This window comes from Kogia breviceps, chromosome 19 (genome assembly GCF_026419965.1).
Source record: "Kogia breviceps isolate mKogBre1 chromosome 19, mKogBre1 haplotype 1, whole genome shotgun sequence".
Taxonomy (NCBI): Eukaryota; Metazoa; Chordata; class Mammalia; order Artiodactyla; family Physeteridae; genus Kogia; species Kogia breviceps.
The window spans coordinates 46,396,964-46,412,815 of NC_081328.1; the positions used below are offsets into that span (position 1 = coordinate 46,396,964).

Consider the following 15,852-nt stretch of genomic DNA (forward strand, 5'->3'; position numbering starts at 1 on the left):
TAAATATTTCAGTGTATATTTCCAAAGAATAAGGACACGTTCTCATATAACAAGTACATTGAGCAACTTAAGTAAATTGAACTTTGATACAATATTTTTATGTAATCTGCCATCTTATTCAACTTTTGTCAGTTCCCCCAAAAGTGTCATACAGTTGCCCTCTCTCTTCTGCTTCTGTATCTCCTCTGCCCATGCCTACAATCAGCTGTCCAGGGTTTATGGAATCAGAGTCACAAAATTACTCAAGTTCTTTATCTTATGCCACACATGTAACTGTCTTAATAACAATATCAAAATTACCACCAGTGTGGGACTGAAAACAGTTGAAGATTGTTCTGGTGGGAGGGGAGGGCCCCTAGGGTATATCCCACTAGGGACCAGCAGTTGGTTACTGTGTTTTAAAGTCACTTGCAAGGGGCTTCCCTGGTGGCGCAGTGGTTGAGAGTCCGCCTGCTGATGCAGGAGACATGGGTTCGTGCCCTGGTCCGGGAAGGTCCCACATGCCATGGAGCAGCTGGGCCCGTGAGCCATGGCCTCTGAGCCTGTGCATCCGGAACTTGTGCTCCGCAACGGGAGAGGCCACAACAGTGAGAGGCCCACATACCGCAAAAAAATAATAATAAAGTCACTTGGAAGATCTTCCCTGTATGATTACGTCACCAACGAGTTACACATTTATGTTCATTTGTTTTATTTTCAGTATTTAGGGATTGGTTTTATGTATATATTTTTAATTTTTTATTTATTTATTTATTTTTAAAATGGATTTATTTATTTATTTATGGCTGCATTGGGTCTTTGTGGCTGCCCGTGGGCTTTCTCTAGTTGCAGCGAGCAGGGGCTGCTCTTCGTTGCGGTGCACAGGCTTCTCATTGCAGTGGCCTCTCTTGTTGCGGAGCATGGGCTCTAGGCGCGCGGGCTTTACTAGTTGTGGTGTGTGGGCTCAGTAGTTGTGGCTCGTGACCTCTAGAGCACAGGCTAAGGAGTCGTGGCACACGGGCTTAGTTGCTCCGTGGCATGTGGGATCTTCCTGGACCAGGGCTCGAACCCGTGTCCCCTGCATTGGCAGGAGGATTCTTAACCACTGTGCCACCAGGGAAGCCCGTATATATTTTTTAATTTGTACAGTTATGTAAAATGTTTATATGGTTGTATAGTATATATTATATAAACTATTTATTTTGTTTTATTGTATATAAGTTTACTACAAAAGTGAAGATCGGAACCATATTGCATCCTGGTAATGATGTGCTGAGGTAGTTGGGGGAGGGTCTTGTGCCTCCCGGTGACTCTGTGATATAAAAACACAAAAAAACACGGTGCACTGAGGCATGGCCAAAGGGGTGAATGGAACATGGTAAATGTTAGTGGCTGAATTAGGTGGTGGGATATCGGTGTTCACTATAAATTCTTTAACCTTTGCTGTATGTCTGAAATTTTTTATTTAAAAAAATGTTGGAAAAGTAAAAAAAAATTGCACATTTGCAAAGTGAGATCTACAAACAACGTCTTCCCCTTCATCTAATCTAATTTCCTCCCTCTCCTATAGGTAGCCCCCACTTTAAGGAGTTTTTGGCTTAGATCTCTAAAGTTTGATTTTTTTAGTATAAGCAGATACACATATATTTCACACTATCCCCTCCTTTGTCTCTGGGTGGGCACCATGCCATACACAAGTGTGTCACCTGTGCCGTGTTCTGGAGGTCTCACCACAACTGGTCTACTTTTTAAATAAACCAGGATCTGAAACTGCAGGCCTTGTGGCCACTGGCTGGTGTGCAGGTGTGTGGCTCCTGCACAGATGCCATTTCTTCCCTGGCTGTATTTATACAGATTGTATGTCGTCTACTCCCTTGGATATTCTCATTATTTACTGAGAGCTACAGATGAAATGTTTTACCAGGCTTTTTGTGATGGTTCACTTCCAGGGAGACATGAGATGACAGTAGATGATCACCCAGAGACCCTGCTTATCTGACTCTTTGGGCACTGAGTGTGCTCTGTCAGCGGGAGCTGCTTTTGGAAGCACAAGACGTTCCAATTCAGTTTTGAGGAGGGTCCTTTCATGAAGCATTTCAACAGTTCTGTTAAGAGTATGATTGAACAAAAATTGGAACAGAAGCCTCTGGTGTCCAGACTACTAACAACATCATCAGCGCTCCCAAATTGGGGATCTTGGAGGTTGAAACACTTGACCTCTAATAACCTCCCACTCATTAGAAGTTGAAGCTCATGCTGCCACATGTCTTGAAACAAAATCCTTAGGTTTGTTCTGAGTTTGTGCTTTGACCTGTACTCTGGAGGTATTAATGATCTCCATATGGGTCATACCCAGCAACATAAAGTTCTTTTGTTGTTTTGCTAGGATTTGACTAATTTACAAGGATATACCCAATTAGTATAACTCAATTTGGAATTACCTTCACTTTCATATTCTATAGCCAGGTCTTCTGCTCATGATGCTTAGCGTTATGAGCTGCATTTTATGCAGATTAAAGATTTCAGCAAGCTTTGTCCTCTGCAGGAAGTGGGATCCTGTGGCCGGTGTAGGTTGCATGTGAGCCAGTGCAAGCCCCCCGCCACTGCCCCAAGCTGAGGGCTCTGCCCACCGGTCAGCAGGTTACCGATTTCAGATGCCCTATCCTTGGCTTAGGGTGTGTATATCTGTTGTACTCTCTCACTCTGCCTTGCCTGTGAAGCTAAGCACTGTCCCTGCAGGAGCTGCATACGAATTTTCCAAGGCTGTTTTCTGGGAACGAATGTTACTTTACAGCTCTAATCTTACCTAATCTAGCCAAGCCTATTTGAAGTGAAAACTATTTATCCAAAGGAGTTTTGAAACTAACTTCTATCCCCAACGAAGGAACCTTAAGGTGTAGAGAGCCTTCCCTAGTCCTAAACAACGACATGTGTCATGCGGAGCTGCTAACATGAACCAGCCTGAATATTGCCTCTTCATGTTCTCTGAATCTTGATTAAAAGCAAAGCACAGCCCTAGAAGGGAATAGGCTGGAGGGCTTGGCCTGTGTTAGTTATCTGGTTGAGCTTTTCCTGCTGCCTTAACTCTCCTTTTTGGCAAGGGGGAGACTGGTGCTCCTTTGTGACACTTGAGCCAGAAGTGCTGCTTTTCTGAACCCCTCCTCTAAATCCATCTTCTCTCTTTAATACCCCCACAGATTGGTACACAGAATAGCTTGGAGCTTCTTGAAGACCCAAAGGCTGAGGTAGTTGATGAAATTGCTGGCAAACTTGGCCTGAGGAAGGTACTGAAGTATTCTCTTGGCTTTGAGGGGTGGGGCCTGGCTCTGTGTTGGGGACATCTAGGTGGGTGGTATGGCCAGGCCTGTTCTGGGACTGGACTCCCAACTGCACAAGGTCAAATGCAGGCCTGGCACATTTTGAAACCTTGCTTGTGTTTATTGGGCGCCCAAATAAGGACCCCAGTGCAGGGACTGTTATTTTTTTATTATTATTATTATTTTTTAAAGAAGATGTTGGGGGTAGGAGTTTATTAATTTATTTATTTTTGCTGTGTTGGGTCTTCGTTTCTGTGTGAGGGCTTTCTCTAGTTGTGGCAAGTGGGGGCCACTCTTCATCGCGGTGCACGGGCCTCTCACTATCGCAGCCTCTCTTGTTGTGGAGCACAGGCTCCAGATGCACTGGCTCAGTAGTTGTGGCTCACGGACCCAGTTGCTCTGTGGCACGCGGGATCCTCCCAGACCAGGGCCCGAACCCGTGTCCCCTGCATCAGCAGGCAGATAGAGTCTCAACCGCTGTGCCACCAGGGAAGCCCAGGGACTGTTATATTTAAATCCGCCAGACATACTTCTTAAGGATTGCCTCAAAGTGGGGGAGGAAAGAAGCATCAGGAGCAAGACCCCTACTTCTTGCCGGAGGGGACCTTGACACCAGGCTCTTAAGGCACATCCTCCTAGGTGTTAGCTCTCCCTTCACGTGTCTGTTGGCACTCATCGTTTTCTGTCCCCCACACTTGGAGCTTCTAGTGGTCCCTCTTCAATCCTCATTGAACCTCCTGTTTATAATTGAGGCATCTGAGCTTGTTAAGCCTTCTTAGTTTTCCTGGGCAGTTAGAAGGCAGAGGAGAATTTTCTTTTTGAATCTGATTATCTAGTTTATCTCACATCTTTGGTTAAGTTCCCAGGAACTATAAAGATGGCTTTTTAGGGCTTCCCTGGTGACGCAGTGGTTGAGAGTCCACCTGCCGATGCAGGGGACACGGGTTCGTGCCCCTGTCTGGGAAGATCCCACATGCTGCGGAGTGGCTGGGCCCGTGAGCCACGGCCATTGAGCCTGCGCGTCCGGAGTCTGTGCTCCGCAACGGGAGAGGCCACAACAGTGAGAGGCCCGTGTACAAAAAAAAAAAAAAAAAAAAGATGGCGTTTTATAGATAATGTTGAACTGTGAATTTGAACACATCTTAGGAATTCATTCTAGATAGCTATGTAAGTTTTATCCTTTATTTCCTAATCAGTTTAGACAGTGAGAAATAAACTCCCTACAGATAAACAGGGAAGACTGGAAATGTGCCTTATAACCCAGGAATGCTGTGGAACAAAGTCACTATCATTTTAAGAACAAAAAAGTCCTGTTGTTTCTAACAAGGAGTCAGCATCATGATTTAGGGGCATATTTTGGTTTAAATTCTGGAAGTTTCTCTTGTTCAAAAGAGAAATCAGTGTAATTTTTTTACCTATGTTTGTTATAAATGTTTGGTCATCTTAGTCATAATTAGAAGATCTTGAAGTTACTTAAATGCCTTTCACCAAACACTGGTTCCTTAGCCCTAATTTATCTCAGCTTGATTTTTGTTCTCCTTTATTTACTGCTGAGTTACATTTATCCTTTAAGTCTCATTTTCTCCATTGCCATCCTCCTCGGGGGTTTTGTTCATTTGGGCATTTTTAAAGAAAATGAAAGTCTCCAGATTTGCCTGGTCGTGTCTGCAGGAAATGGAATCGAAGAGTTTCATGTCAGGGTTGTGCTAGAGAGGGTCACAAGCACCAGATCACTTCTCCGAAGGACAGAAGTTGGTGTGTGCCTGGATTCCAGCCCCGCTCTTAGACCTCCCAGCCAGGTTCTGGTTCAGGAATGGTAATCAGCTGTGAGGTTCGTGGGCACAGGAAGACCAGGGATCACAGAGCACACAGACAGGCACTGTTGCTGTAGCAGGACATGCCAGGGAGGCCGACCCTGCCCCAAGCCCTGGGACTGGCGTTTCAGATCCCTGTACCCTCAGATGCTTCCCTTAGCCCCACACCAGAGCTCAGAGGAGCAGCTGTGCGAAGTCTCTGTTCTATCATTCTTTTTTATTTTACGTGCATTCTCTGGGGAGTATGTTTTCCTGTCTTACGGAGAAAGCCCTAGCATCTGAAGTGGCATTGTCTTTATTTGCTTGCTCGTTATCTGTCTTCGTCTCTGGCGAGTAAATTCCCTTTTCCCTGATGTTCTGTTAATTTTATCCATCCGGGGGTCCCCTGCACCTAGCATAGTGCAGGGCACAGAGGTGGTGCTGAGAAGACTTTTTCTAATGAATAAATGAGATGTGCTCTTTTGCCCTCATCTCCACCTGGCAGCACCAAGGGGAGGATAGCCAGTGTCAGCCGAGTAGAGTTTGAGAGCCCTGGTGTGGACAGTGGCTTAGCTGAGGAGCTGACTCACCTAGAAAGAAAGAACTGGTTTCCAGGAGTCTCCTCTCTGGGCAGAAGCTAGAAGACATTTGTCACCTGTTTCAGGGAGAGACTCAGAAGGTGTTCTTCTCTTTTATGCAGGTTGGCTGGATATTTACAGACCTTGTCTCGGAAGATACCCGAAAGGGTACAGTTCGATATAGTCGAAATAAGGTGAGATGGGGCAGGGATGCTCACTTGGCCAGAGCTTGTTATGGACCACCTCTGGGCTGCACTCTCTGGTGTCTCTGCACAGCTCACCCTGGCTTTTAGACCACGTTATTATCAACACAGTGTTCTTGATAAATTAAGGCTGGGTCTGTTCATTCTGTCTCAGAGATCAGAGAGACTTTACCTTTATAAACCACTGCTTTTTGGAGGTCATCCCATGAGGTGGATTGCCTGTGCTTCTGGTGTTACTGGTTACACGTGTTTTTCTGTGAGGAGTTGGTAACAGTCAGGAATTATAGGTACTTGCTTCACTGTAGTTTGTGATGTGTCATAGTTTAGTTCTTAATATTTTCTAAAGAAGAAATAGAAGCATATTTTGACATGATGCTATAAAACTTGGTATGCTGGTTCTCTTTTCTTAGGACACCTATTTCCTGAGTTCAGAAGAATGTATCACTGCAGGAGACTTTCAAAATAAGCATCCCAACATATGTCGACTCTCTCCAGATGGACATTTTGGATCCAAGTTTGTTACTGCAGTGGCCACAGGTATAAATGGGGGCATTTATATTGTAAATATTACTATCTTGTTAATATGTCTTGTTCCTCTTTCAGTAGCTTTGCATTCACGCGGCATGTGGGATCTTAGTTCCCCGACCAGGGATTGAACCCGTGTCTCCTGCAGTGGAAGTGTGAAGTCTTAACCACTGGACTGCCAGGGAAGTCCCTACAATAGATTTTCTTTCTTTTTTTTTTTTTTTTGTGGTACGCGGGCCTCTCACTGTTGTGGCCTCTCCTGTTGCGGAGCGCAGGCTCAGCAGCCGTGGCTCATGGGCCCAGCTGCTCCGCAGCATGTGGGATCTTCCCGGACCGGGGCATGAACCCGTGTCTCCTGCATCGTCAGGCAGCCTCTCAACCACTGCGCCACCAGGGAAGCCCTACAATAGATTTTCTTAATGGGCCTGTGAGACATAAGATTCTTCTTTTTTGGTTTGCGGCAAAAATCTTGAACTACTCAGCATCACACAAAACTACTAGAATTGCGGCCTCAGTGTAGCCCTCCTCTAGTCCATTCTCTTGGCCTCAGTCCAAGTTCACTTGGTTCTGGATCTGAGTTCTGGGCTATCTTTGCCCCTTTCCAGTAAACTAAGGATGACTCTAGCTGTGCAGGAGAAGACGGATTTACTGTTTCTGTTACTTTTTTATTTATGAGTGGGAGTGTCATTTTAAGAAACCATTTCCATAAAGCTTTTTTGGGGAGTGATGAGTGTGTGTGTATGAGATGTTGTGCACATCATACTACATGTTATGTACATCATGAATATATAATAATAAAAGACTGTGGCCTGTAAAAAAGTGCCACCAAATCTTTTAAAACATACTTGAGATGCTGTCCTAGAGAAAAAGCCAGGCTTAAAAGAAGTAGGAATTTGAAACTTGGAGAACCAACTAATAAAAACAATCTCTTTGGTCAGTTTTTTAAAGTAAACACTAACCTCTATCCTGTGAAGACTTGGGTTCTACCATCACAGAGATGATAATCCAGTTTGTTCATGGTAACCATGCTTCCTCTAGTTCAAAATGTCAGTTTACAGACAACCCAAGCATGTAAGTAACTAGATCCCTTATTAATCCCAGCTGAGCCTGTTACCACTGCCATGGGAAGGAAAACATCTTTCATACTGTCTGAATTTTTAAGATCCATTTGATTTGAGATCCATTTAGAGTGACCAGCACCTTCCTTTTGAAATGAATGTACTTTGGGGGCATGAGAGGCCATGGCTGCATTGTTCACATGTTAGCATAAATTAACGGGGTCAGATGCTTAAGGAAGTGGATGGGAGTTTGGACTGGGATTTGCGGAAGCAGTAATTCTGTAGCATAGAGTCCTTCCACGGGGGCAGATGGGGCTGGGGGCCTGTCGTGATGAGAGCGCTCAGGGTAGCAGGAGCCAAGGAGGAGAGCAGAGAAGAGACACGTTTTACATAATCAGAATTTTGCCAAGCCAGCTTCCTGTTTGATGAAGGGGAGGAAGGTATTTTCTTTCTACTCCCTGCATCACATAAACCCCTGCCCCCTTCATTTAGGCTGAGATTCTGGGTCCAGGCATTTAGTCTGGTGGTTCTCAAGCCTATCAGACTGGACACTGTCTCTTTAGAACATTTGTGATACCTCTTTACTATCCAGAAAGTAAAATTCATAGATAATATACCTGCCCACACACCTGATTCTAAAAAAGAAAGCAGGGTAGTAGGCTGACTATAACATTCAGGAGAAATAATAGTGAAGGAGCATGTAATAAGACAGTACATTCTGCGTGCCAGTGCTTGGGGACTGGTACCTGCTGAGGATAGCACAGTGGAGGAGCCGGAGCTGCCAACCTGGTGGGGCGGGGCCTGCACAGGCATCAGCTACGTGGTTCTTAGACACTCAGCAACTCTCCACGGAGCTCTGAGCCAAGCAGGGCCCTTTCTCAGCTTATGTGGTATCATGCTTCTAGAGGATTCGCTGTGTGTTAAAGCTGGGCGTGTTTGTTTCTGTGGCTGTGTATAAAATACAATTGATTCTAATCCTAGATCATCACAAATAGGGGTTTTGCCTACAGGAGTGTTCGGGGGACATTTCAAGGCCATGTGGGATGTGGAACAGTTCTTTATTGTGTGGAACTCCCTGGACACAGCAGGACGTCTGGTACCTTTGACTCTAGCCTGCTAAAACTGGCAGCCCCTGCCCCCTGCTGCCCCCCTTTGTTGAGACAACCAAAAATCACCTCCACAGATTTCCAGAACTGCCCCTTGTGAGAACTGCTGTTTTAGGCTTCTGTGGGCTCCCATGGTAACCTAACCCCTTTAATTACTGTTTCTATGGGGAATTATTCAGTGGGCCCAAAGAACTGGTACATGTTTTGAATTATAAATAGTTTCCAACTTGGGGGCTGCCTGTACTTTCAGTTATTGACTCATACCTCTTGTTGGGAATTTGGAAATTATAGATTGTCCTTGGAATTTTTGCCTCCGAAATTGCCACTTTACTAAGGTTTTAGAACTATAAGGCAGAAAATCACTTAACTTATAATAAGATCTGCACTTAGAGTCCTTTCACATCTGTGCTGATTTGTCCCTCTTGGTAATGCTGTGAGATGCTCAGACTCATAATTCCTCTCCCTTTCCCAGGGGGCAGCGATGGAAGGTGGTTATCCAAAGTGTCAGAGATCTTCTGACTCCAGGCAGATTGTTCTCTTCCTCCGCATCAGTGGTTCTTGTCGAGGGACATGTTGGTACCCTGGGGAGCTGTTTGAAATGCCCTTGCCGAGTTCCATCCTTAAGACCCTGATGGGACAGGAAGGAGCAGTCTTGTGTGTTCATGGCCGTCTCCTGGGAGACTGGCCGGTGTGTCCTGGGGTTCATGGTGCTTCCATGGTCACGCTGCTGTCAACTCCCCACAGCTGCTGCTGATGCTGCAGGCCCAGGTGCTGGGCCCAGGCTGGGGTGTGGGGGCCTTACCATTTGGCCTTGTGTCTGCGGATCCCTTCTAAGAACTTCTCTAGCTTGAAAGCTTTAGGGGAAAAGAGTGATGATTACATGTGGGGTTTGCTCATGTGCACATGAAGGAGCTTGTGGAAGGAGAATCATCACAGAGCCCAAGTTTAAACTCCCTGCCATGATGCTGGTGTCTGTGTCTCGGTCACCTGGCACACTCGCACCCATTTCTCAGCTGTGCATGTTACTTTCTGGGCTGCGTCTCAGACTCAGTAGCAGCTGTCCTTTATCACCGCCCCTTTCCATCACACAGTGGACTTCCTGATGGACTGATTTGGGAAGAGAATGAGAGTTAACTGGCCTGGCCTGCTTCATCTCTGGGACGGTACCAGGTTTCCATCAAGGTTCAGAGAACCCCTCAGGACCTGGTTTCTTGCTTTTCCACATGGAATGGGGAGCTTGCAGTTCCTGTCAGTGACTCTGCCTTTGGAGACTATCCATGTGGACTGATTTTGCTTTTTTTAAGAACCTTCCATTTTACTAATACTGCTTTCCATTTTTCCCTGGTTCTCACAGGCCAGATCTATCTCAAAACCAGCACAGGTTTACAGTACACACACCAAGGGTGGCTCCTCCATGGTCCTTCCCGACGTCCTCTGCTCCTTGTGAACTGCACACTCATTGTGCTATGACGTTCATTCCCCGGATTGCATCAGAGGGTCACATGCCCTGTGTTTGCTGCCTTGACCTTAGTTAGTGGTCATTGTCCAGGCCTGGCCACCTCCCTCGAGCGTGTGAGTTGAGGGCCAGAGAGAAGATGCTAGGCTTGACTGTCCACCGGACCTTTGTAGCCCAGCATGACGCAGCATTTGGAAGCCAGCTGCTGTTGGCCTCTGGTGTGCAGAGTCGAGCAGACACAGGCCCCTGTTTGTCCCTTGGAGGCTGGCTCTGCCCTGTCCTTCACATTTTTGATTGTTTGGCCATCAGATCTGCTTTCTGGTAAATGTTTGAAAGCCAGACAGGTAAAATTTCTATTCCCTGATCAGTAACTTATTCTGTTTTTGTCAGAGAAACTAAGGTAGAGATATTGAAGGTTTTTAAAAATTCTCCAAAGCCATAAAAATGATGGCTGTTAACAGTTGTCAGAGTGTGACTCTGATTCTGCAGGGGAGGAAGATGGCTGCATGCTCAGTACTGCCTGACCTCCTGACCCATTTGGGATGGGTTTTACTCTTGTCCCAAACTGTAAGCCCTACTGTGGGTTTCTTTGGAGCAGGACCTGAGAGGTTAGAGTGGAAGGTGTGGAGGGCAGGGCTCAGTGCAGGGAGAGCAACCTCCTAGGCACTGTGGTGGGGTCCACACCTCCCTTGATGTGCCAGCTGCACAGGTGTCTGAGGTCAGGGCTGCTCCATGCTATGCAGATACTAACATTGTTTGTGCTGGGAAAGGTTTCTGTCTTCTCCCATCCACTTCCATTTATCTCCCTGCATTCACTCAAGAACAGAATTTGCTGGAACACAGGGTTCTGTCTGTTCACATCTCTGTGATACTAAAAACCAGGAGCCCAAGTATGCTTTTGGGTGGGTGTTGGAGAAGGTGTTCAAGGCCTTGTGCCCAAGGCTGTCGTAAAACTGCTGTCAAACATTTTTGATTCTTACCCAAGACACACTCATGAGAGTTGGTTCTGCAGGTCCAAGGTAAAGGATGACACTTGTTTTGAATGTCCTTTGGAGGATTCTCACTGAAGATCTCTCTCTCGCAGGTGGCCCCGACAACCAGGTGCACTTCGAAGGGTACCAGGTGTCCAATCAGTGCATGGCGCTGGTCCGAGATGAGTGCCTGCTGCCCTGCAAGGACGCCCCTGAGCTCGGCTACGCCAAGGAGTCCAGCAGCGAGCAGTACGTGCCTGATGTGTTTTATAAGGTAAAAATGCAATGGTACCGAAAGAGAGAAGTGGATGGAGAGCAGCGTGGACGCTGACCTGTCCTGGATGTTGCTAGTTGTGGTGCATTCTGGCCATGGGAGCTGTTGGTCAGCCGTGGTCGTCTAGAGCCTAGCTTGTGGATAAGGGACTCTGTGGTATTTCCAGGGCCTTTGTTAGCTACTCAGGCAGGCTTCTGTGGTGTTAGGGCTTATAAGCAGAAGTGGGGGTGACACGCACTGGGTTTAGGGGTACATAATATAAGTGAAACCACTGCAACACAGACTGTTTCAGTTTCTGAAAAGGAGAAATGGTGCCTAACAGGGCCTCAGCAGGAGTGAAGGTTGGAGCTCCTTGGCAGAAGTTAGACTCTCCTGAGGGGACCCAAGTTTAGGTTAACCGCTTAGACGAGCAGTTGTCCATTTCTAAACCTTTGTTTCCTGTGAAAGCTATAAAAACGATTTTTTTGAAAACTGTGATCTGGTTTGAACAAGTCGGAGTTGGGTGCTTCCCTGGGAATTAGCAACACGGCTCCCATCCTCCTCATGGGAGTTACTCTGGTCACAGGCAGGTACCCTGCCTGTTCCCCATCCTGGGCAGACTTTGGTTTCCATCTGGCACCACTCTGTCTGGAGGACCCCTTTAATATTTCTTGTATTCCCGGCTGCTTTCGTGTGTCTGAGAAGTACGATGTTCTCCATTTCTGAAGGATATTTTCACTGTGTAAGGAGTTCTAGGTTGACAGGTCTGCTCACAATCTCACTGCATTTAGGCCACAAAGACCTGCTGGCAGAAGGGGCCTGGAAATAAAATAGGCAAGCAATGAAAACCCAGAAAGAGTGATGATCTAATTTCTTTAAAATGATTTGATATCTTTCAGCAATTTTTTTATATCAGTGTGTGCACATCTAGTCATTGTTTTGTTGTTTTTATTGTTCCAGAAAGTCTGCATTTTTATTTATTATTTTTTAAAAAATTTATTTAGTTTAATTTTTAAAAATTCTTTCTTAAAAATATTTATTTGGCTGCACCAGGTCTTAGTTGCCGCATGTGGGATCTTCGTTGCCACATGTGGGATTTTCGTTGTGGCATGTGGGATCTTTTAGTTGCAGCATGTGGGATCTAGTTCCCTGACCAGGGATCAAACCCAGACCCCCTTCATTGGGAGCATGGAGTCTTAGCCACTGGACCAGGGAAGTCCCTAACTCTGCATTTTTAAACAGTTTTATTGAGATGCAATTCACATACCACACAATTCACTCATTTAATGCGCCCATCTCAGGGGCTCTTAGGATGTTCACAGGGTTGTGTAGCCATCACCACAATCTAATTTTAGAACATTTTTGTCCCCCCAAAAAGAAGCCCTACATCCTTTAGCAGTTACGCCCCAGTCCTCCCAACTCCTGGCAACCGCTGATCTGCTTTCTCTGAGGTTTCCCTGATGGAATCCTACAGTGTGTGGTCTTTTGTGACTGACTTTTCACCACTTGCCGTAATGTCTCAAGGTTCCTCCATGCCTGCAGCCTGCAGTACTTCATTCTTTTCATTGCCGAATAGCATTCAGTGGTACGGGTGCAGTTTACTACCCGCGGGATGCATTAGACACCCGAGAGAGCGCCTAGAAGCTAAGGGGCTCCGGGGCCTCATCTTGGTGGTGATTTGGAGACCAGAGACTAGCTGACTGTGACAAAGACTTCACCTCTTCAGGGATCAGAAGTGGGGCCGGGACCCCGTCTGGAGCACTGGCTTGTCCATGCTGTGGGTGTCTGTGGAGCGGGTGATGCGCAAAGGAAGGGCACGAGGGCCTGAGAGTCTTATCCCTGCTCCGGGTCTCCTCCTCAGCTCTTTGGAATGGAGGTCTTCAGTCGGCTTCTGAATCAGCGCTGCTGCGTGGTCCGAGGGCCGCAGGGGCGGGGCCTGTCACTGAGCCAGGAAGGCCGGGCCAGCAGGTTGCGAGCAGTCTGTCTTTCCTCTGCAGCAGACAGGCCTCGCTGTTGTATCTGCTCCTTTCAGGTGGTGGCAGTGGAGGGACAAAGTGAGGCTGGCCTGTGACAACTTGCTTAGATGACCCCTCAGATTTGGGGACAGTAAGGAGCCCTGGGAAGGGGTTCTCCGTATCATTCTTGAAAGAAAATATTTCCAAAGAGCCTTGTTTAGGAACTCCCATTGTCTCTTCCCTCCTGTGGTGTTTAATAGCAATTACTTGGCTTGATAACACAGATCTCACCCTTACACAAATCCTGTGTAGGCATCAGGTACTTTGAAGAATCATTAGTTTTAAACCATTATTAAACATTCACACATCAAGTCACACCACGCTGGGAACCAACGTGAGGGTTCAGTCATTCCATCAAAAGTTTCTGTCTTACAGATGCATTTGTATGGCACTGTTTCGGAATGCAGAATCTACGTTTTGACTCATTTTTAGACCCTGAGACCTGGTGGTCCTGCTGGCTGCCGTCCTGGGCCTTTTGACACAGCTCACTGGTCTGGGGGCCGTAACAGGGCCTGTTGTCCTTGTGGAGAGCCCCTCCTCTTTAGCCACAGAGGCTCTTGCAGTCCCGGTGCTCTCAGTATGCATGAATACATTGCTCCAGGGTCATTAGGCTGCCATTTCTTTCTCTTTTCAGAGTTTTAAAAATTAAATATAGGGACTTCCCTGGTGGCACAGTGGTTAAGAATCTGCCTGCCAATTTAGGGGACCAGGGTTTGAGCCCTGGTCCGGGAAGATCCCACATGCCACGGAGCAACTAAGCCTGTGTGCCACAACTACTGAAGCCTGCACGCCTAGAGTCCATGCTCCACAATAAGAGAAACCACTGCAGTGAGAAGCCTGCGCACCACAACAAAGAGTAGCTGCTGCTCACCGCAGCTAGAGAAAGCCCACACACAGCAACGAAGAACCAACACAGCCAAAAATAAATAAATTAATTAATTTAAAAAATTAAATATTGAGTAGATATGAAAGATTATTTATAAAACATGTTTTAGGAATAAAAAAAGCAGAAATACCAATCCCAAGTCTCTACCCCAGAGTTAAGGACCAGAACGTTCCTGTGGCCTCTGAAGCTGCTGGATCCTTCTCTCTGCTTCTGTCTCCTTTTCTCCCGCCTCCAGAGGGAGCACTACCTTTGGGGGTGCACTATGACTTTCTTGCTTTTCTTCTAGTTTTACCTCCTTTGTGTGTTTTCCTAAAGCAGGTGTTGTGAGTTTTATATGTTGCTGCACACTGTAGACCCAAAACTGTGTTCTTCTGTCCTTGGAGATGGGCCACGTTCACTTACGCCGGTGTGGCCTGAGACCTGCCTGCATGTGGCCATCATGTCACCTTGGCATGTGCCCAGTGCGAGCAGAATGCTGTGCTCCTCGGCCTTGGGCCCGAGTCCCACTCCCAACTCAGACACCCATGGGGCATTTCGTTGAGCTGTAACTGCTGTCCTGATCATAAGTGAGGCCAGGCTCCTTTTTCTTCGTTTGTTGTCTCGTCCAGTCTCCTGTGATGTGCTTGTTGTGTCTGTTTCCTCTTCTTCCGTGGGTGGTTCAGTCTTTTTCTCCCTGCCTCTAACCCTGTCAGTCAGGGGTGTGACACCTCTGCCTCTCCACTCCCATGGTGTCATTGAGGCAGAAGGTTTATGTTTCCACGTGGTCAGCTTTCTGAATCTTGTCTTTATGGTTGGCATTTTGAATCACAAGGTCTGTTATCTTGTCTTCTCTAAGGTTGATGGTTTTGGGTTCTTCTTCCACCTGGGATTATTTCAGATGTGTGGTGTGAGATAGGGGCCCAGTTTCCTTCCTAATTTTTTTTTGTCATATACTGTCTGAACACCATTTATTGGGAAGAACCCTCTTCTTTCTCTGTTGATCTGTGGTGCCTTTCCATTACCGGTCGTCTCTGTGATCATGGCTGTGTCTCTGTTCTCCCTTCTGTCCACTGGCTGGTATTCCTCAGCCAGCACCAACGTCGCACTGTCCGAGTCACTGTAACTTTACTCTTCATCCCTGATCCATCACAGCCTTCTCTGCTTTTCCTCCTGAACTCTGACTGTTCCTGACCCTCCACTCCTTCATGGAGACTTGCTTGCAGGTTGCACAAAACAAAATAGGTCACGCCCACCCCACCCCACCCCACTCCCGAAATGTGTGTGATGCTGCCCTTTGTTTCTTGTTCTTTGACCTCTCTCAGAAAGTTAGGATTTTTCTCCTTGAAAGTCTTCCATCGTTTGTTAGATTGCTCCTAGGTACTTTATAGTTTCTACATATTATAAAAACTACCATTTGGCAGTTCAACTATCTGTTACTTGTTCCTCTAATTTGTATGTGTGTTCTGGGTTCTCTACACAGATGAGTGTATTATCCAGGAGTGACAGTTCTTTTTCTCCCTTCCCTTCATTTTCACTCCTCATGCTGGCTAGGGCTTCTGGAACAATGTCCAGTGATCAGCACTTTTGTCTGGTTTTTAATTGTAAAGGATGTGCTTTTGGGATTTCATCATTAACTATGAATTTGCTGTGGGTTTTTTTGTAGTACCCTTTATCAGGTTGGAAATTTGCTTTTTATTTCCATGTCTTGTAAGTTTCTTGGCCTTAAGAAGAGA

The 15,852-nt window shown here is 46.4% G+C and overlaps 1 protein-coding gene across 2 annotated transcripts in view; it reads left to right on the plus strand.

Annotated features, from left to right (window-relative positions):
* The window catches only part of NPLOC4 (NPL4 homolog, ubiquitin recognition factor), a 56,353-nt gene that overhangs the window by 23,104 nt on the left and 17,397 nt on the right, over positions 1-15,852 (plus strand). For both annotated transcript variants that reach the window (XM_059047616.2, XM_059047614.2), the window contains exons 9-12: positions 3,177-3,263; positions 5,790-5,861; positions 6,281-6,407; positions 11,100-11,260. In XM_059047616.2, the coding sequence (XP_058903599.1) occupies positions 3,177-3,263; positions 5,790-5,861; positions 6,281-6,407; positions 11,100-11,260 (447 nt within the window). The remainder of the gene's footprint in view (positions 1-3,176; positions 3,264-5,789; positions 5,862-6,280; positions 6,408-11,099; positions 11,261-15,852) is intronic.